General features: G+C 33.4%; 3 protein-coding genes across 3 annotated transcripts; 2 read left to right on the plus strand and 1 right to left on the minus strand.

The window, feature by feature from the left end:
* Positions 1–235: 235 nt before the first annotated feature.
* Positions 236–4479, minus strand: LOC140058201 (cytochrome P450 2U1-like). Its single transcript, XM_072103769.1, has 4 exons — positions 4091–4479; positions 3178–3812; positions 2752–3079; positions 236–2434 (listed from the first exon to the last, which is right to left on the minus strand). Exons 1-4 carry the CDS (start codon positions 4434–4436, stop codon positions 2253–2255), a joined length of 1491 nt encoding a protein of 496 aa, XP_071959870.1. The 5' UTR covers positions 4437–4479; the 3' UTR covers positions 236–2252.
* A 1706-nt stretch (positions 4480–6185) lies between these two features.
* LOC140042186 (phosphatidylinositol-3,5-bisphosphate 3-phosphatase MTMR14-like) lies at positions 6186–12731 on the plus strand. Its single transcript, XM_072087683.1, has 15 exons — positions 6186–6311; positions 6599–6655; positions 7017–7111; positions 7503–7611; positions 7759–7831; positions 8220–8283; positions 8568–8687; positions 9234–9378; positions 9578–9652; positions 9878–9941; positions 10031–10116; positions 10394–10470; positions 10670–10706; positions 10814–10866; positions 11301–12731. Exons 1-15 carry the CDS (start codon positions 6186–6188, stop codon positions 11470–11472), a joined length of 1353 nt encoding a protein of 450 aa, XP_071943784.1. The 3' UTR covers positions 11473–12731.
* Positions 12732–16920: 4189 nt separating this feature from the next.
* LOC140042202 (sodium-dependent phosphate transporter 2-like) lies at positions 16921–23030 on the plus strand. The gene is made up of 10 exons (XM_072087684.1): positions 16921–17219; positions 17370–17510; positions 18184–18269; positions 18703–18799; positions 19044–19157; positions 19263–19316; positions 19795–19943; positions 20221–20381; positions 20985–21170; positions 21857–23030. The coding sequence occupies exons 1-10, from the start codon at positions 16925–16927 to the stop codon at positions 22164–22166; spliced, it is 1593 nt and encodes a 530-aa protein (XP_071943785.1). The 5' UTR covers positions 16921–16924; the 3' UTR covers positions 22167–23030.
* The last annotated feature ends 338 nt before the right edge of the window (positions 23031–23368 follow it).

The following is a 23368-nucleotide window of genomic DNA, read 5'->3' on the forward strand; positions in this document are numbered from 1 at the left end:
TTGTTAAAACATGTTTTAATAAGGAAATAGAATCAAGATTTAATCCATAAAAAGTTAAATAGAAAAGTAAATATGGCTAGATCTTTGAATATATATACAGAAAATTAAGTTACACCATTTACCATCCATTACATATGACTAAAAAAAGTTTAACAACAAAGTATAACACATTGTCTACTGATAACATACATTATGTACAAAAATTAGATGAAAATGTCAAAGGTCATCTGCATCTTACGTTATTTTAAATGTAAATAAAAAGAGGAGTTTATTTAATCTAACATCATTCTAGATTAAAGTTTCTATCAATTTAAGAAAAAGGCGATATATTGCAAAATATGATTGTTGTAAATACTCCCATCACTTTAAAAAGAAAAAACATTTTGTTTTTCAATTAGAGGTTTTGTTGTTTTTTAAATAAGATTTTCTGTTTATTTTTCACTCGATCTTATTACAAACATATTTGCAGTTATTAAATTGTAAATGTATTAAACAAACATACTCTTTACTGCAGTACGGCTACTGTTGCTACTCTTTACTGCAGTACAGCTACTGTTGCTACTCTTTACTGCAGTACAGGTACTGCTGCTACTTTTTTACTGCAGTACAGGTACTGTTGCTACTCAATTTACTGCAGTACAGTTACCGCTGTTACTCTTTACTGAAGTACAGTTATCGCTGCTACATTTTACTGCAGTACAGATACTGTTGCTACTCTTTACTGCAGTACATCCTTTGAGTGACATGTAGGTTTAACTTAGGTGATTGTTTTATAGCCTTGGTTTGCATTTTATTGTTAAGATACTGCAGTAATAGCATTAACCTACTGCATTAATCTTCATATCATATTTAAAATTATGTTCCATGGTTCATTTTTTTTATCAACTCCATTTTCGACCAACCTTAATAATGATTTGTACTTCACAAACAATCTTATAACTGTTTTATTATAATTGCAAAAAATCAATTTCTTCCAGGAAAAGGTAATTTTATTTACGATTGGAATACCAAACATAAACTGTTGATTTAATTGCACTAGTAAACATTTACATACAACTCGTTATTGTAAAAAATACAAGGAAATTTATTTTTTAAATTTTAAATTCTGCACAGAATTTCAATCTTCCCAGATTTAAGAAAGTGTGTGTTTTGTAAATAATATAGAGCTGGATTTTAATGTGTATAGAAGTAATGTACGTCATTTTGTTCGTAAAATACACTAAACCCAGAAGTAACATAATTACCATGTTTGTTTTATTTATTAGGACTGTTTGTTGTTTGTACCGAAATTTGATTAACTTTTTGAGTGTTCACACATTAATAAGTGACGACTTTGACATAAACGCGTTAAGTAGCATGTTGACGTGTTAAGTAGAATGTTGACGAACGCGTTAAGTAACATATAAAAAAATTATAAATATGCTTATGAGCATTTTCATAAAACGCGCTCAGGATGGATAGAGCTTTCATGTATGACAAGCTTCGAGGTTTTCCGATTACAGTCACCTTTCATAAATTGACCTTTAGGGTTCACACTTTGTCTTTTGTACAAGTGGAAATCTTTGCAGCAATTTAATCATTGCAAACGGCTTAGTCGCTTGATATAGGTCACCAGTAGACCACTGAAAAGGGAGAGAATAAAACGACTTAACAAAAGCTACTATAATTTGCATGAGAAGTTAATGTTCTTTCTTTGTGAGTGAATACAGTATTGTATTTACTGTGAATCAGGTTCGTCGTTTTGTTCATGGTGCTATTGAGTTCTTATATACTTGTGACCTTTATTCTTTGGAAACTAGATTCTGTCTCGGTAAACTTCCCAGGGAAGATTAATTTCACTCTTCGCTGATTCTACCATGTTTTTATGAAAATTCAAGTGTTAGTTTACAAAATCCTTTCTATTTCCACTATATATCGCATGATGCTTTGAGTGCATTCTAGTGAAATCTAAATCTATAGTATTCTGGTTATACAGCGCCTAATATCGCGAGACCTCCGTCTAAGCGCCATAGAAACCGGGGAGGGGAGGGGTAACACAAATTACCAAGAAAAAAACCATCTATGCAACTAAAAATCTAACTGAAGTACTGTATGGTGATACGTCGTCCAGTTATGTCTCGGTCATCTTGGACTAGGCATTAAAGTTCCAACACCAGATGACCTAACAAGTTTGGTTGCAAAATGTATGTGTGATTTTCTCAGCCGAAGCATCATCATTGTTAGAGACATCTCCCCACAGTTTGTGCAAATGTTTATTTCTTCTCTACGGTCATAGCATACGGTTTAGGCATCCTAATGATGCCGACGGTAACATCGTTAAGAGAAGGAGGAGATTGAGATTCAGGCACTTTGAAGGCAAACCTCTGAAGAAGGTGGATTGTCAATAAGTAAATTTCCATCTTTCCTTGAAGTTGACCAATACAAATCCGATCACCTTAAAAGTAAGTTATATAACGATATTTAATGAAACCCGTCTGAATAGGTTGTAGTAGATATTCGTTATCTGAAACTTTCGGTTACTTGATATAAGGATGTCGTATAGGTTCTTCGAATTGTAGAACGATAAACTTACTAATACGTAACGACGTAGGCGTAACGTAAATGAGTTGACCAATCACCAGCGACAGTTCGGATGTCCCATCGCGTGGTGATTGGTCGAATGACTTAGGTTCCGCTTACTTCATTACGTTACATCCTGATGGAAAACCAAGCTTTAATAACCTATTACTACTAAACTATTAGGCTACAAACCTATTCCAAAAGGAATGAATGCTTCATTCTGTTTGATCGTCTTTCCATCTTCCTCAAGATGCCGCATTGGATTAAATTCTTCGGGATTTTCCCAGAACTTTGGATCACGGTGCACAGCCCAGGAATTTAAAATAAATCGAGTATTTGCAGGAATTGTATATCCCTTTATCTTGACCTCTGATGTTGTACATCTAGGCACGTTACTATGAGCTACCGTTGCATGGCGCTGGACTTCCATAATCATTGCGTTGACATACGGTAGTTTATCTCGATCAGACCAGCTAGGAGTTTGATCTCTGCCCAAGATTTCTTCGATCTCGTTTTGTGCCTAAAAAGATTAGATGGAATATAATAAGATGCATTACTTGAAAATTGTAACGAATAAGAAATAAGATAAATAGCAATACACCTATCATTGGATTATACCTTTTGATAAACCTCAGGGTAATTTAACAGATATAGTAAAATCCACATCATAGTCGTTGTAGCAGTCTCTGTACCAGCCTGGAATAAATCCAGCACACCTCTCCAAATGACGCCTGAATCGAAGACTATCTCCTTCTTGTCTAACTTCTGTCGAATGATTTCGGCAATGTAATGGTCAATCATGTCTCGAATATCTTCCGGATCAAATGTTGATTTATGTGCATCCACTATCTGAACAATGAAATTTCTAACAGTCGCTATTAGCTTCCGTTCCTTTGATCTATACCGTGTATTCCACAGAAAGGGGAAAAAGTTGGATAGAGAAACTTGACTGAGAGTCCCAAACACCTTGCTCAATGACTCAAGCAGAACTTTAAATTCCGCGTCTGAATACTCAAACCTTTGGCCAAAACTAATAGAACAGATGATATTAGACAGAGCATTATTGATGAAATGGCAGGCGTCAAATGTTGATGACGTGTTTGCTTTCTTTTCGATTTCGTTACACATGTATCGTGCTTCCTCGTTTATCCGATTTTCTAGACTGCGTTTTCCGACACCGAAGTTCCGGAAAGCTCTAAGCGCCCATCGCCGACGTTCTTTCCATACAGGTCCATTTTCAAACACCAAACTTCCTATTAAAATGAAAATAAATTATGGAACTAAATGATGATGATTATATAAATGTTTTAAAAAGTATAATACTGTTGGTTTTCATTGTCACTTTTACGTAATAACGTACTATTTTATTTATTTTTGTTATTCTTAACTACAAACAAATGCTTTATTTGGTCGATTGTTTTGATCCTGGTAGACTTCTTTAGGAAGACCAATCGAGAGTTCCAATGTCCGTCGCAATTATATTAAATTAACGTCATGGATATGAAAAAAGGTATGTTCTACGTAGGCCTACCTGAAATCGAATACCCATGTTTTAGATCAGGAAGAGCAGGTCGATCCGAGCAGACGTTTGTACTCTTTATGAACGCTTCTTTCGCAACCTCAAAATCATTAAGTACTACAACATTCAATCCTGCGATTCGTATAGTAAAGATACTGCCATAATCTTTAGCCCACGATGCAAATGTACGGTATGCTTCTTTGCCCAATCGAGGTGCTACACCAATTATGGGGAATCCCCATGGTCCTGGTGGCAGGTTTTTAGGTGAGTTTATATATCGCACTGTCACTAAAACCACGCAGAAGACGATGAGAAGACTCGATAAATTACAGTCAAAAACAGCTTCCAAGAACGACATTTTGTTAAATGAACAGTACTGTGCTGCAATAACCAAGGCCTTGGCTGCTTATGGGCAGTGAACTGTAACATAGGAATAGAGTAATTGTATTTGTATAAAAGCTTCCTGGGGGATTTATTAATATCCTCAACAATGTTATGGGTAGGTCACGACGTCACGTGATATTCTGTTATTTGGATCATAATATCAAATCTATTGCATTAACCTTAAGCTTTATAACGTTGTATTTGGAAGTACCAAGCGCCCCATGACAATTTTGCCAGTTGTTTTCTATTGTGAAATTTAATTAATATTTTATTAAAACTGAATTATTATGAATACAATAATAAGCAAAGGTAATATTAGTCTTATTTTTTGCCTTCTTATGTAAAGTAAAGGATGTACTTTAGCCAAAGTATTAATTTAAGAGAGATTTCTTTTCTTGCATTTCATTGCATAATTCCCCCATTCGAATAGCCTAATAATAATGATTAAATACAATAAAAGAAAATCAATAACAGAGAAAATTTTAATAACAATATCTTTAACTCGTTAAATGTGCATATAAATTAATTATAAATATTCCACAAAATACTAAAACGATGAGACTTTGGAAATTGGTAAAACAACCAAATACAGCTTCCAGAACGACACCTTTTTTACTGAATATTACTTAAGTACATTGTGTTGAAAATTGGCGGATGATGTGATCTTGTTTATATTATAAAGAATTAAATTCAAGCTACCTCGTCAACACAGGCCTTGTGCAATAATACGTTCTGAGAGAATAGTCGGCGAACAATAGAGTATCAGGATTTTAGGCAAAATAAAACAATGAGTTTCGGCTCCAGAATTAACTTTAGTTAATAATCGATGTGGTTTCACAAACATGAGAATGATGAAAATCCAATCACTGGTGGTCACACATTGGAACACGACTCCGATACAATTTCGATGGAATTGAACGAATCTAAATAATGGTTTGAAAATTACCATTATAAAGAAAATTAAAATAATAGTTTTTAAAGTAGGTTTCTTTTCTGGGTAGTATTCTCTTCTGCTCGTCTTTAGAATGGTCTTCCGGCCACAAGCAATTTTAAAGAGGCGACATCAATCGATATTTACTTAGGTAACATCTTAGGTTCTCTTTGTCGATTTTTAAAATCTGTTTTGATTTTTTTTTTTTATTGGATAGGATAGTAGATATCGTTTTCACTCTAGCTCCTGTGAATTCTGTTTCGGGCGAGCTCTCATGGGAGCTTCAAGCGGGAGCGATGAAAACGGTCCCTCTTTCATCCTTTACTGGTGGTTAGTTTATGGACTGTTTTTTGTGTGGAAGCGCTAGTAGGCCTATTATAGGTAGTAGTATCCATGGAGGTATATAGTTTATCATAGTGTGGTGAGCTAATATAATATATAGACAAACAATTTCAAAATAATAGTGCATAAAATACTCTTGCTTTATCACCTTATAAATTAAATGATATTTTTAATAATTGAAGTGGGAATGTTTGCAGGTTGGCAATTCGTTGCTAAACTTGTTTCTGGTCGGTAAACAAATATAAGAATTTTACAAAATGTATGTAGGCCTATGTCTAGTAATTCATTTTAAATTTAACGTTTAATTTTTTGTAATGCAAAACATTGAGAGATGTCAACAATTAGGAAATTGCTACTGCATTAGGCCTATCCATCGATGACGCAATAGGCCACACTTTATTTTATGCGCGCATGATCGATCATCGATGATATATCGACAAAAACAAGAAAATGCAGAAGGCGAGTAGTGTAGAAGAAAGGAGATCAGTAGAAGAACTTATCTCTCTAAAAGAATTACAAAGTTTGATTCGTTATTTTTCTAAAAATGTATATAGAACACGGTGTACTATTTCTGAGGTACTGTATGTCACATAAAATAGTCGAAATGATGGAGTAGATAGGCATTTACTTCTAGCCTAAAGCTAAGCCTAGCGTCTGAATGAGCATGAAAATACGGCCACTTAACTTGGCTCGAGTTGCCTACTTGATTCCTGAGGCTGGTGGGACGTTGTGATAGGCCTAGCCTAGGCCCTGCATAAGCTCAATCTAGGCCGAATAGATTAGTAGTAGGCCTGATTAGTACTACTACTAGTACTATGTCTACATTATAATTTGTGAATGCTTCTGTTTAATTAATTTTTAAGGTTACAGCATTTGAAGAAAAGTGTTTGATTTTATTTCGAAAAGACTACCATTTTTTTGTGAGTAATCTAAATTTGTATTTAGTAAAATTTAATTATGTGTATAATAAAGGCCTATATTATTATTATTACAACTTATATTTATTATTATTATTATATTATATTAGTGTCATATTTAATTACTTATAAAAGTCCCACATTGGTCATGAAAGTTGAGGTTTAGGTAATTATATCGTTATATCAAAATATCTTGGCACATTTCAAATCAAATCCTGTTTTACTTTATCGTTTTGTTTTAACTCTTTGCTTATTTTATTTGTCTCCATTCAGATCATAGTTTTTTTTCTTTCAGTAATTTGCCATTTGATTCATAAAAATTATTAGTTATGTTTTTTTTCACCTTTGAAAAAAAAATATTTAGACTATACCAAATGCGAATGGAGAGTTATGTGGGCAATATCCAAAGAATCTTGTAGTACTGGAGTATGAACACAAGAATCATGCTGATACAAGCAGGTTTGTATTTCATGTCTTGTTCCTCTTCAGGATTTTTACAGGGGGTTCGTTTTTGTACAAAATGGACAACAATCATTAAAAAAAATCAACCCTCGAACAAACCCCTTCCTTCAACCCACACCTTTCATCCCCTCTCTCATTTTGAAATTTAACTTCACATTTACAGTTAAGACTTTTTACTTTTAGTTGTTCCAAAAAGGGGTCGGCCAATGTCAATATTGAAACCAATGATCTGAAGATCTCTATCCTGTTTAGACCACTAAGTTTGCGCCAATGGCTACTGTACGAGTAATATCCTGGCAATTATAAACCACTGTATCACATGATAGCAATAGATAGTATATATTTCAATTTGTTGATGACTCAAAATGACTTTTTCTTTTCATATCAGAGTTGAAAGTATCTATGATAAAAACAAATTAAGGACTTTATTTTCACAATCAAGTTTTGCGAGGTGCAGAGGGCGCTTTCCAATGCCGGTAATTCTTTACAATGGAAAGGTTGGTAGTTCAGTGTAATTTTGTCGTTTTTTAATTTATACGCTGGCATCATCCACATCATGCTTCATGGAAGATGGTTAAATTGTTGGATTTTTTATTTTAAATTTACAATTATAATTCGTTGAAATCTTTTTGTTTTTTTAACAGCACATTTGTCGATCAGCCACACTGTCAGGTGGAGCTGAAATGTATGGCAGAACAAGTATGGGGTATTTATCAGGTAATACGCTTTTTTTATGAAACGGAAGACATTTTCATTTCACATGTACGAAGGTTATGGATGGTGTCCACTTAAGAAATGTGTATGCACATTAAGTTCAATTCCATTGAAAGATGTTTTTTGTGTTTATTGAATTGTTTTAAGTCGGAAACTTTATAATTTCTAAATTTCTTTGCTTTAATTATATTTTGGACCTCAATGATAGGGAAAATGCTACTTAATAAATACTGAAAACTTATAATTTCTGAGGTGTCTTAATTGATTAGGTGTGTGCTGTTGTATTTTCAGTTTTTTCCTTTCTATTTAGTTTCTATTGATAGATATAGAAGGTACAGTAATTACTTTTTACTAACAATTCTTTTATGATTTCCTTGTTTTATCATTTTAGGTACAAAGGAAGTAGATTTTAGACAAATTGATGATGAAGAAATTCCTGTTAATTACAGTGAACGGTAATTATTTTTAATTTACCTTTTCGTAAATCTACTTTTAACATGCAATATGCGCACTTTGGTTTGAAATGGCACTTACTTCCTTCATTACAAAATATTTAAAAAATTAATTTAAATAACTAAGTAAATAATTTTCTATTAAGCTAAAACACTTTAAAATTGCACCAAAAAAATTCACAATTTTAAAGGTTACACCTAAAAACAACATTTGAAACTACACTATTATAATTACACTCTTGAATGAGAACATAGGGAAGTTCAACTGTAATTTGTTTGTTTTACAGCAATGATTGGCCATTGTTTGATAAATACCGAGGTCAGGATATTAAGTTGTTAAAATTTCTTGAAATTGAAAGTATTTGTGATTTGATGATGGAAAGAAAAAAAGTCAAATTTGGAATGAAGTAAGGTTTTTTTTAAAAACATTTGTATTGTCCTCAATCAAGTGGTAATTCTTAGGGACTATTAGAGCTGTTTTTAAATCTGTAGGCCATGCTTATATAAAACTCTGTCTACACTATCAAACTTTATGTGACAAAAAATATGATGTGCCCATGGACACAATGTGGACATCGTGTCATATCACTACCATATTTTGGCACATACACTAGTTTGATAGTGTAGACAGAGCTTAAGAAATTACTTTGTTAAACACTATCTGATGATGTGAACTTGTAAAGACACTCATGTCTTTTAGCGTCCCTTGTCTTTTAGCGTCCCACTACACTAGTTATTTCCCAATTGCCCATCAATTTATAATTCAATATTTTCTATGAAAAGGGCAGAATAAAATAGAATAGACATGAGTATGGCTCCATATTTGGAGTTGTCAGATGTTCTGTCCACATTACCTTAACCTTATAATTATTTTTTTCTAAGCCTTATAAATATTTGTTTTTGAAGACATGGGTGTATTCCATCATTGATGATTTGATTTATATTATGTTTAGTGTAACCTCGTCAGAGAAAGTTGACAAAGAAAAGCGATATCGAGATTTTAAAGTGATGTCAGTGCCTTATCCTGGTTGCGAGTTCTTCAGGGAATATCGGGAAGCAGGTTTTAGGGCAGAAGACCTTGTCTTTCAGTGGAACCAGGTCAGTGACCCTATTAAGGGGCCACTTTTTTAGGTCCCAAATAGGGGTTCTACTGTATAATGAGCCAATAGAAGTCAATTAACAACTCTACACATTTTTATTATTATTACTTTTTAACATCTCAATTTTACATACACCCAAACAGATGAACTAATACTTATAAATTACTTTGCTAATGTATTATCTTTTTTTTTAATAGCCATTTGTTGATGCAACTTTAGAAATTCCTGAATCTATGCAAGCTAGCATTCCTAAAGACTGGGATCATTATAAGGTATGTAGTACTAAAAGCCTGCAACATACCGGGATTCAATGTATAGGCCTATGGATCAAGAGCCTATTTACAACGGCTTAGGGCTGGCTCTGGGTCGGCAATAGAAAGCGTAAATATTCCACAAAGTAAGCCTTGGTAGTTTTTGGGAGACTGCCTTGATAGCAATAAGGTACTGTATTAGCATTTCTGGAGTTATTCATTTATTTTCTGATTTTTATCTTATAGAAATGGGATCTAGTTGACATTACAAGAAACTATCTGAAATTATTTTTACATATTATTATGGAAGGTAAGTGCAAAAAAAATATGGTCACAATAGTAAATGGATGTATAGTACCTTTAATGCATTTTAATCTTTGTTTTATTCTTTTTCTACAGAAGATAGTGGACTGTTGATTCACTGTATATCTGGTTGGGACAGAACGCCTCTTTTTATAGCTCTTACAAGAATAGTGTTGTGGGCGGTAAGTAGAGTACATTTGTGGTATTGACCCCTCCCATAAATACCTCACCATTTGGTCAAGAATAGTGTTATGGACGGTAAGTACAGTACACTTGTGGTATTCACCCCTTCCATACAGTACCTCACCATTTGGTCAAGAATAGTGTTTTGGGCGGTAAGTAGCTTGTGGTCCTCTTCCTCTCTTACCCTTCCCCCACATACATTATATACCTCATCATTTGGTTAGCTATAATAAAAATGTACTTATTGTTATCTGTGAATTGTTTCATATTTTTCAGGGTGGTTTTGTTCATGTTTCGTTAGGCTGTAATGAAATTTTATATTTGTGTGTAGCATACGACTGGCTTCTATTTGGGTAAATATTAAAATTATTCTTTATTGATAGATCATCCCTACATACTATCCAAAACATTCAATGCAGAAAATGTGAAATTCGAGTTTATCTAGTAGTTTTAACAAATAAGCTGGACACCTTTTCGAACTACTTCCTTTGACCTAAAATTTAAATTGTATAAAATAAACAGAACAGGTATTTTGTTTATTTTAATTTCCAGACATAATCTTCCAGATAGGAACAGCAAAGGGGAAGTTGTAAGTACTGTACTACAGTATATTTACACAGTTTTATTAAAACTATTTAATATGATTTTTTCAACTTACTTTTTTTCTAATTTCTGCTCTTAATTTTCTTTTTTTAGATTTTTTTCTTCTGTTTTAACTACTTGAAGTATTTGGGAACTGACATTTTCAGGTAAGAATAAGTAAAGACTAACAATCCTAACACGATTTAGAAAACTGCTTACTGATTATTTATAAAAATTTTCTGAATTGCCAGAATATTTTCCAAACATCTCTTACAAAGGGTTACTGGTCTATGCTGCTATTCCTATACCATAGTTACTCTGGCGCTACATCCACGACCTTTGAACTTTTGAAATTTGGGTCCATGATAGACGAGGACTGCATGTTTTGGATGGACCCACCCAATATTATTAATATTACTTGATGTTACTTTCTTTATGAAAGATATGCTTATATATTTGCTAATCTTTTAGTTTCACTAATAATTTAATACATTATTTGAAATCTTTGTTCAAAGTAGATTGTGTCCATAAACATTTTTTTCTATTTTGACCTCCATCCACACTTTTCCATTATTATAAATAATCTATTTAATATTTTTAGCCCAAGCTGTCATTTGAAGACAAGTCCTAGTGAATTTCGTCTTCGGCTTAGCGATGTGAGTAGCAGTTTTAACAAAGTCTACAGTGAGGTAGTGTCACCAACAGAACTGTCTGCCAGCTTAATAGATTCAATTAAATCAAAGCTAGGATTTAAGGAACCACTTGTAAGGTAGGCAGAGATGGAACCGAAGCAGCACTCTGCCTGGTGCCTGAGCAGGGGTGTCTTGGCTGTTATAGGCAGAGATGGAATCGAAACAGCGCTCTGCCTGGTGCCTGAGCAGAGGTGTCTGGGCTGTTATAGACAGAGAGGGAATCGAAGCAGCTCTGGCTGGTGCCTAAGCTGGAGGTGTCTGGGCCATTATAGGCATAGATGGAATCGAAGCAGTGCTCTGCCTAGTGCCTGAGGAGAGGGTGTCTGGGGCATAGGATTACGCAGCTATGCCTGGTGCCTGGCAGTGTCAGGGGGAGAATCAATAATTTGGTGCCTTGGTTGTGATTGTTCCTGGTCCAATGTTACAGAGAGCAATAGCCTAGACCGAGCTTCATAATATCAAACCATCACTTTCAAAGAGTCAATATAGTTTTATTATTTTTTAAAAAGCATTAAATTATATAATACTGTATTATATATAATTTTTTTAGTAAAAATTTTTATATTTTTAATGGAAATGTACTACCTAATTATGCAAATTTGAAATAACGAATTGAATTTTAATATTTGATAATTTTATTCATACTGCCTTGTATCTAGCCAGTGGATTTTGAACAATCATACAAATATAGGAAATTTATTTGCAATATGTTTGTCTACCTTATAGATTAGCAAAGCCATCATTGTGCAATACATTTTGGTTTTTTGATTTTCGTTAATCAGTACGCGCATTTTTAGGGCCATATCACGTGATGTATAATGGATATTAAACACCTAAATTTATGTAGATTTCGTCCATACTATCTCTATCTGTCAAATAAAAATGTTATTTTCGTTGAATCACATTTTAAGACCGTGACATGCACCCATTATACGTGACAGTAGAAAAAGAGTAGAAACGGCCTAGTGAACACCCCTATTAAAGCGACATTTTTTTGTTCCCGAAGCTGTCTTCTTAGTAGGGGCTATACTGTATTTTATATATTGTATAATTTTTTTGTAAATTTTGCTTTTTATTTTAGTATCTTGTATACATGTGTATATTTTTAATATTGAAAAGTTAGGTAGAGAATTTTGTTTCACATTTTATATAATTATATAAATTATGAGAAGATATTAAATACCATGTGCAGGTATAATATAAATATGAAAAGTGAATATTGTATGAATATGTATTTACTTATACAAAATAAGCAGTATCTTCATAACGATGACGATGAACGACAGAAACGTTACTTTATCGTCTCTGCGCATGTCAACAAACCAATCAGTTTTGTAAAATACTCCCAATCTGATACGAGTTACACTGCCTGCGCAATAAAATTTTGCGCAATAATCAGCTTTTGTTAATCCTGTTTTCCATTATTCAAATTACATGCGAATGGAAAGTGTTGATTAATACGCATACGCATTGCTGTTTTCATCTACGTAATGTTCCGTGGTGTTACGATGGTTATACATTCTGTCAACGCGTGTTTAAATCAACATGCCAGCAATTCGATGAATTACACTGCAGATAAAATTTTAATAAAGTCCGGAGGTCATGTTATGTCCACCTCGTGCCAGTCGACATGTGAACGCATATTACATGTTACACGGATGGTAACATATTTCATAATTTTAGCCAATGGTATTTAACGTCCACACTTCTTTTGTTTGTTCACTTTATTTCAGAATAAATATTCTATATATACTATAATATCGGAACAAATAGTTCGTGGTACACATAACCAGATCGTTTTCCTATCGCATTTATACTTCAGTGAACAGTGGTCCTGAGCAATCTATTATTAGTGAGGGAATTTAATTGTTTACAGATATTATATGATAGAAAAAGCGCAGAATAGTGTATCGGCAACCGTGCACTAAGCACTGATGCAAGGTGGAAGAAATTGACGATTAATTAGGCCTATAACTTCAAAACGTAGGCCCAAAGTCTTGTCTTCTTCTCATAATCGTAAGACTGCCGTAAACCAGCAAGAATTATCGCTAGTAGGCCTACTGTACAGAGAAGTATCTCAGTAATATGTAAATATATTTTGTAGCATTGAATAATCACGACTTTCAATGATTGATGTAAAATTCCTTTTTTATATAATAAAAGTCATCGAAAACAAAAAATGTAATTTTGGAGATCATATCGTTTGGTGATTGCTTCTGTAGGCATAATAACAAGATAATCATAATCAGTTTCTTTCTCAAAAGGAATTTAAACACGTGACCAGAAAAAAATGAATTTTAAAGCGGGTTAAGGCGGACATAGGCCTACTTAACTGGAGGGTTCTATAAAGTGACGAATCTATATATAAATTTACGTAAGGGCAAAATTCGGTAAATCGCGCCTTACTTCTATAATGTTTACTCGATGGTATATAAAGTTGGTTCGTACTTTCGGTACTGATTTTAACCACCTGATGTAACCCTTTTTACTAATTAAATTGAGTCAGATAATTAGTTATTGACAATTAAAACGAATTTAGGTTCAACGATTTGCCCCAAATAGGGATGTTTTCCGATCGTGGTATACACTGTCTAATACATGTCCATTGTGAAAAATACCCGCATACAATAATACGAGGATGCTTCGCATTTTCCTATCTCCTCCTAAGATAACTGTTTTTAATGACTGAAAACCGGTTGAACAGCTCGAGTACATCATCATAATGTTGAAGACAGGCCGATTTTCTTTAAAAAATACTATTTTGATAGATTTAATATACGTTTATAGAAATGTATTGATTTGCAATGAATGGAACATTCCAAATTATTGCATACCTCCATGGTTTAACACAAGTAGGTAAATTTATAGACCCTTGGAGAATAAACAGAAATAGTATTGTAATGCTATACAATACTGGAAATAGGTATTAACCACTTTTGATTGCCATTTGAATCAAAAGTGTGTTGGTACTGTTAGAATATAAACAAATATACTAATAAACGTTATCACTGTGAGTGTGGGTAGCTCCTACTTTTAGATTATAAACACATAATATACTTTATTACTGTCAGTTGTTTCTCAACGTTTGTATTAATTAATAATTACAAAAATATAAACGTATTAGTGGTCTTTAAATGTATTTTACTATTTCAATCGACCATGAGACAGTGACAGTTTTAATAAATTATTAAATCGGAAATGTTTTACTCTATTTAGTGGTATATTATTTATAGGCCTATAAAAAAAATATTTCGTTACTGATTGGATAATAAAGAAATATAAAAAATAATTTAACAAAATTGGGTTTGCTTAAATGAGTTCAAATAACAAATTTCGACTCATTTTGTGACAAGTTTCTAGGTGCTAATTTTGGTTGACTACATAAATAATTGTGTCTATTTATTTGTTTCTGTAAACGACAATGTTTTATAGTCCTACCGTACGTACATTTGAAATCGCCAGTTTTTTTACGCTGAAATTACTATGTATTCGAGAACCATCTGTGGGCACGAACTAGATGGTACGCGAGCGAAGCGAGCGTACCATCTAGTACTGTAAATTAAACTCAAAACTATTTTATCAATCAAGGGTTATCTTATGTAAATCGTCCGTTACGTATTAAAGAGCCATCACATAACATGTGGCGTGCATGAGATATGCATATCTCATTTGTCAATAAAATAAGGTTACATGTATTTGATAATTATTAGATAACAATTTAGCTAGATCGAATTGGGTAGACACGATTAATAACACTCACTTGGAGCATGAGAAGGAACCTGACAAGAGAATAAAATCACAATTGCTAGTAGCTAAATTAAAGGTAAGGACTTAGTTGCCTTGGTACAGAGTTAGGCCTATAATTAGTATTTGAGAAATATTATCTATCAGACCTGGTTATTTACCCGGGTAAGTTTGTGATGTAACACCAAAGTTAGCGATAATTGGTCTATCAAGCTTAAGTTTATCAGTTTAACTAAGTTGAATTATATAAGTAATGTTTGGTATCTTATTCTTGGCCATTTTTGTGTCGTAGAAGGAGGAAAACTATCAACACAATTGTTGACAAATTATTATGCGAATAGAATCCTATTTATTAGGTTATATGCATTATTATGCAATCAGGCAATTTTAAGCGTTTAAAAAATTGCCAGATTTTTGCACGCGCACTGCGCGTTAAACGTTAATGCGCACTCTTTTTGCCCGATTTCTATTTTAATAATATCATCATATTTGATTCACTTTTCAACTCAAAATTGCGTTATAGGAGCACGTCAAAAGTGACAGGCTACGCACGTACTATAAGTTAACAAAATGGTGAAAATAGGCTAAATTTTAAAATTAATATAATAATATCGTCAGAATGCTGGGGAACACCTATTTTTTATTTCATTTTCTTGAAGTGTATGTATCATATTATGTATGATTTATTATCAAATTAAGAGAACAAAAGTTGATTACGGTAAGTCATCATTAATTGCATATTAAATTTTTTCAAAATAATTTTGACAATCAAACAAATTATGACATTTTCTTATAGGCCGAAATAACAAACTTAACATTAACTTTCTTTCTTAAGAAGTTCATATATTAACGTTAAAAGTATATAGTTTGACAGTGCATCATTTTTTTACATTTTTAAAGATGTCATCATAGTAAAAAATTTTAATTCATTGCGGTATGTAATAATCTATTTCCACCAAAGTGGTTACTGCATAGTAAATACACGGAGAATTTTTTTAGTCAGTTGTGTATGTATATGGCTCGGTGGTCTGTGCTCGTGTGTATATAGCATTCAAGGTACCGAGATCGAGTCTCACCTTGGGAAACGAAATAAGATCTTTTTTTTTATTATCCGTATTGTTTGTTCAAATTTATTTCTTAGTGTATAGATTATACACATGGTTTATAATGAAATCTAGATAAAAAGTAACTTATGTCTTTATTATTATGTAACAACAAATGTGGTTTGTGACATTATACATACGCATGTGGATCTTTGATCGGATTGTGATACCGGCTATTGTATTCGCGTTAGCAAGGTCCTATCATATATTATAAATAATTAAAGATTCTGAGAAAATCAATCAATCAATATATCTTTTAAAAATCAATTATCTTTATTTAAATCAATGCATATAGCCTATAATTCGTCATAGTGACGAATTAAATCTAGTTATTATTGGGTGTGCCCAAACACTCGAGCAATAGGTCAGACATTTCGTCGACCACCCACAATCCACATGATCGTACATACAACACACTCTCAACCAATCTCATTGGGCCTACACAGTTTCGCAAATGTGAACATTCAGCACGTTCCTCTTTTGGACTTACGATTATATCATTGTCCGGCTGAAAAGATGCCCTAAATATTTTCGTAGACATCATGTTGAGATTTGACCTAATATATTCTATTAATAAACCTCTTGTTTGTAGAAAATGAAGAAAGAGAATAATACATTTCTATAACAACTTAGTTACTGCAGTAAACTAAATGTTACTTGTCGTTATCGTTTAAATAGGATACAAAATGGACGCTTATTACGATGACGCAGTGTGGATGATTGTAGTGGGTTTCATAACATCTTTCTTTCTCGCTTTTGCCGTCGGAGCCAACGATGTGGCCAACTCTTTCGGGACTTCTGTCGGGTCACGAGCACTAACGCTCGGACAAGCTTGTATTCTAGCGTCAATATTTGAAACACTAGGAGCTATTCTTATTGGAGCAAAAGTGTCGGACACGATTCGAAAAGGTCTTTTTGATCCAACGTTGTACGAAGATGATCCATTGTTACTGATGGTTGGTCAGATATCAGCACTTTTAGGTACGTACAGTATGTTTTCTGTTTTGATGAGGTCGACATGAGTGGGACCGTGCTTAAGAGAAACCGTCCACGATTTATGTAATGTTTACACATTACAGCTCTCTGACTAGATTCAACTAAATTCACTGACATTTCTTTTAAATCTTTCAGCTGCAACTATATGGATATTCATCGCTACTGCCCTTAAACTGCCAGTGTCTGGAACACATAGCTCCGTGGGCGCGGTACTTGGTTACCATTTGGCGGCATTCGGTGGAAAAGGCGTGGACTGGATTGAGATTATTAAAATAAGTAAATATTCAGGGTACTATTGAACTATAAAACGTCTGTCTGTCTACACCAGCAAACTTTAGTTTGAAAACTCAGCCCCGAGTGTTTGCAAACACACATTTGTTATTGTTTGCTAGTGTACCCTAAGTCATAAACCTCTTAACAAACTAGTTTGCTGAGATTTGTGAAATTCAAATAACAATCTCTGGTACGTTTTGCATTTGATCCTCATAGACAAAATGGCAGCTTCTATTAACTAGTCTAGACAGAAATCTTGAACTAGACTTAGGCCTAAATTTAACAAAAGAAGGTTTTTGAAAATGTGTGAAAATATAACACCAGTTAACAAACTTTGGAAAACTTCAGTTGCAGAAAAATAGTTTGCAGACGTTAAACCATATGCCTTCTTGACAAACTAATTAGCATGAGGTGGTTTTTTGTGAACTCATGCTCACTTTCAAATAATAGTCCTACAGATCAGTAATTACTGGAATTGCATCAAAGGCTTTTTTTTCCAAACAGTGGAAAACTCCGAGTATGCAAACAAAAATATTGTTTTATTTAAGTTTTCATTAGACAGGTTTAACTCGAGGTTATTAGTATTGGCGGAAGAAACTGATTTTGTAGATGAAGAAACATTTCATTTACCGATCTTTTATAAACGATTGCTTTATTCTTCAAATTTTTCCTTTAGTACTGTCTTGGTTTGTATCACCGGTCTTAGCTGGTGCTGTATCAATATTTGTTTTTTGGATCTTTAGAGAAACCGTTATTAAAAAGGTAGGTCTCTTTACCATTTTATTAGACTTTTCCATCGTCTCTTAGTTATTGTTAGTTGTGTATGTACATACATACATGTTTGGTTTATAATGTTTATTTTATGTAGTTTAAGTTGACTGCACCACTAATAAAGCTTTTATCGTTAACATTGCCAAAAGTTTCTAAAATGTTTTGCTTCTACGTAGAAGAAAGGCCTACTTTCATTTACTATATAACTAAATATATTATGAGGTAGATGTTAAGATTAGAAGCTACTGAAAAGTCAATTCAAGTTTCAGCAAGGCCTTTAGGTATTTTGAACAAAAAAACGACATAAAACACGAAGATGTGTAACACGAAGTGAATAAGGTATCTATCCATCATGAGGAAACATGGAATAGGTACAGCTAATCTATGAACAGATTGTATTGTATTTTATTTATTCTTCTTTCAGGAAGAACCGCTCGAACCTGGTTTGATATCGATGCCTTTCTGGTATGCAGTTGTAGTTTTCATTAACTTTTTCTCGATATTCATCGACACTGAAGGAGGTACAACAACTCTTCATAGAATAATCAACACCAACTAAGTCCTGTGAATTTTTTTAGAAGGATGAGATTTATTATTGTTATGCTATGTTAAGCCTAAAGTCGTGTATGTTACGGAATTTTGATGTTTTTTGTGTTTTTTTTAAATATCTAATGCTATCAAACCAATATTTACTATCCATCATCGCAATGTTAAATACAGTCATTTAGATCAACAATCTGCAAAAAAATGTGCTTTTGTTTGCAGGAATGGAGGATTTACCGATATGGGCAATTTGTCTAATTAGTTTTGGTATTGGTTTTGTGATTGGACTTGTAGTTTGGTTTGTATTTGTTCCTATACTACGAAGAAGAATATTAGGTGAGATTACATACATTTATGTTGATGACCATCATTGCAAATTACTTAACATTTTGGAGAGGTATGGTCTCAATTAATTGAATATGTATTTTTTTTTTCTTGTAGTAATGATGGCTGAAAATGACGGAATTAAAATACCAGAAAAAGTAGAAACGAAAGGTAAGATTTCAATGTATGTTTATCAAACGGTTAATTATTTCAGAAGTCAAACATTATTTGTTTGATATATAAAGCGTGTTTCTAATTGGTGTTATTTTGATATATTGATATTAGAGTTAAGTGGGTTAGACAATCCTGTAATGTTGAGCAGTTATACAAAGACGGACGCAGACAAAAATTACACCGGTATGTATTACTATTATAATATTTTGTTTGTCATAATAGGACAACATTATATACATACGCTTGGATAAATATTTTTTGCCATTTTATTGTACAAAATCCCTGCCCTCTTTCGAGAAAAAACTAAATAAAAACCGTTTATTCCAAAAATGTGCAACTACTGTATGAGTTTCTTGTCGCGTCCATGTCGAACTATTTGAGTAACCAAAGAAGAGTTGAATAATAATAATAATAATAACACTAACACTAATAATATAATAATCCTTATAATCTATGTTCGGTTATTGTGTTATAGAAACAACAACAGAGTCTGTACAGATAGAATCTGTACAGATAGAATCTGTACAGATAGAGTCTGTCAGTAAATCTATTGAAACTAATCAAAATGGAGAGGCACCTCAAAGTACAGGTAAAAAAACATCACATCCAAACCTCCAAATTATGGTAAAATACAATTTATAACAAAATGCTAATTATATTTGTTACGTTTCTATTAATTTTCTTCAAATGGTACAAAATAGCCATTCTTATGCAAACTTTTTTAAACTATACATTTCTCTTCTTGGCCACTTGGCAACAACGCAATTGAGTTGACCATCACAAACGACATTTTGGATGATACCTGTTCGTCAACTCACTACTGGTAGACTTAATTATGCCGTTGCTTTGCGTCCAAGTGGGAACCAAACTTGGTTCTTGTGATTGGTGACATAAAACCAAGACTTCATTTATTTCTTTCTTAGATGAGGTAACAACGGAACATGAAAAACACGAGGGGTGGGAAACATTGAAGGACATCCCATGTATACACAGATTGTGCATGCCTCTTCAGATTCTTTCATCTATATTTTCATCGTTTGCGCATGGTGGGAATGACGTCAGGTAAGCGTTGCAACGCCTATCTTTTCGATGAAAACTGTTTAAGCCTGGTTCCCACTAGAACGTAACGCAAGGACGTAAACGCAACGCAAGCGTTTTAACCAATGAAAAGCGAAGTTATAGACAGTTAGCCATCACAAGCGAATAAGCTATCGCTTGTGATTGGTCAATTCACTTGCGTTGCGTTACATCCTTGCGTTGCGTCGCTAGTGGGAACCACGCTTTAGTGTAAAGTAAATCATTATCACCACGTGGTACAATTGGTGTTACACATCGATAGTTCTAAACATCAACTTTAAAGCAAGAGTGAAGTAAGCAGTAAGGACGTGTAGCCTACCAACCACGACTAAAGAAATACACACGTGCTTTATTAATACGTAATGCATTTTCCGTGGTAGGCTACGTCGGTATGTTGTTGTTGCAAGGTTGATGCTTTCTTTCTATTAACACACGTAGTCTACCTCTTTCTACCGTTTGCCAAATTGGAGTTATCAGCGTTGAATGAAGAATGGCGGGTAATTTGAATCACAAAGCGAGACGCGTGCTGTTGCCGTAATTATAGTTCTGTACGAATTCCAACCACAATTTAAAACATTTATATTACAGTAATTCGATTGGCCCGTTCGTTGCCTTATTTGTCATCTATACCACTGGTGACGTCGAGCAAGAAGCTCCCGTTCCAGTCTGGATTCTGTTCTATGGCGCCGTTGGAATGACGATAGGATTGTGGGCTCTCGGTAGGCGAGTCATCGAAACTGTCGGAGACGACTTGACACCTCTCACTCCTTCAAGGTAAAATATTCTTTTATATTTAAGGATTTTTCTAAAAATTCTATTATATACCAACGATTATATATGCTGATTCATAGTTGTACGTTTTAAGCCCCAACTCTATTTTAAAATCCTAGATCTATCTGATCAATAGGCAGTGTATGTTGTTAAAAAGATACAATATAATTTCTATGTAAAACGCCTTTGAGCATGAACACAATACTTTATGCGCTACGATCTAGTAAAATAAACAAAATAAACTATTGCATTATAAATTAATGCCCAATGTGTTAGTTCACTCTTGTGATGATATGATTTTATAGACCCGGATAAGAGAGTGCTGACTAATAATAATAATATGTAATGGTAATGATTATTCATAATAGAATGCTATATTATTATATAATAATAATATATTATAATATGTTTCTATTCATATTCTTCCAATGGTTCAAAATAGCCATTCTAAGCCAATCTGTCGATTATAAGAAGCCTATTCTAAAAAGTATGCATAAAATAAAAATGACCGTAACCTATAAAACTTTAATCCAATCATTAAGGACTTTCGATTTACACGTCCAGTCTATGTCGACTGATACCGTATTACGTCATTTTATTGATTAATATTGCGCTCTGACTGAAATACGAGTAGACGTATATATGACGTCATAGCAATAAAATAAATAACTTTTTATTTGTATATATAGTGGGTTTACAATCGAGCTTGGCTCTGCAACAACGGTTCTGACTGCGTCAAATCTAGGCCTCCCAGTGAGTACAACTCATTGTAAAGTCGGTGCAATAGTTGCTGTTGGATGGTTCCGAAATCGCACAGCTGTTGATTGGAAACTTTTTAAAACTATATTTTTAGCCTGGATTGTTACATTGCCTGCTACTATTGGACTCAGTGCTGGATTCATGGCGTGTCTACAATTAACCATTCGAGACTATGTATATCCAACACCTACCGGTGGTGAAGTTATTTTTAACGCCACACGATCGATGTTGTGGGAGTGATACGACACGCGTCATACACGCGTGGGATATGCGTGGAACACTGTAGACAATGAAGGGGGCCAACTATAGTGAGGTGCAGAACATTTTTAGCCCTCGAGTTTAGCTCGAAAAGTCATTGACGCGTGCTATGGTAAATAATTCGTTGTAACTAAAGTGTTCACTGTTAGCACCTGTGAGGAGATAGCGTCCGTTTGTGTACAATTTCACCACCTGTAATGAGGCAGCCCCGGAAAAACCAGAGAGAGTTTAAACGGAGAAAACGCGGATCGACATATTATAATAGGAGTAGACTATCTTTAACAAATAAATGTGAAATTCAGTCTCATCATATAGGTGAAGGAATTGTTTTATTACTTTCTAATTTTTTTAAACATATTAGGCCTGACTGTAAGCTGGATATTAGATGTTGAAAGTAGGGGCGGGAGGATGGAAGGGAGAAAAGTTTGCGCATCAATACTAATAATAAAATATTGTAGAAACATTTATAGATCAGTATACCAAAAGCTGACTCTCAGATAAAATTACTGTAACAATGACTTATTAATTATTATAATTAAACAGCAGTTTATTAAATAGATAGATAGATATAATTATAACATTTTATTCATAATAGTCATAGTCGTAAAATAAATAAAATTACATTATGAATTGTCTTCCTTGGCAAGAATATAAATATAAAAAGACCATATATAACATATTTAAAATAAAATTAATTACACAAAAATATTTATAATATACTGCACAGGTATGAATAGTGAAGGCATCGGTATTACAAACTTCTCTTAAATCGTGAATTAAAAATATGAATAGCATTAGGAACAAAGACTAAAGCGAACGTGAATTATTTGATCGTGGTGGTCTAACTCTCCCTGATCTATTTACAATAAATTCATTGTGTAATGAGTGAGAACTCTTTCCCATAATTTTTGTGACTTTGCTCAACGTTTGTTTTTCATAAACACCATCAACATCTTTAACAATTGATTCTAGAAGCTGTTTTGCACACCTTCCTTAGTCGTATTCTTCTCTGTTAGATTCGCAAACCATGCTATACATGTTACAACTAAAATAGATTGGATGACCGATTCATAAAACAACTTAAGTCTGACATTTACTAACTTTAAAAGTATTAAGTTTTCTTAACCACTAGTACAGCCTTTGATTCCCTTTTTTAACAATCTCATCAGTATTGTTATCAAATT

The sequence above is a fragment of the Antedon mediterranea genome, chromosome 1 (genome assembly GCF_964355755.1).
Source record: "Antedon mediterranea chromosome 1, ecAntMedi1.1, whole genome shotgun sequence".
Lineage (NCBI taxonomy): Eukaryota > Metazoa > Echinodermata > Crinoidea > Comatulida > Antedonidae > Antedon > Antedon mediterranea.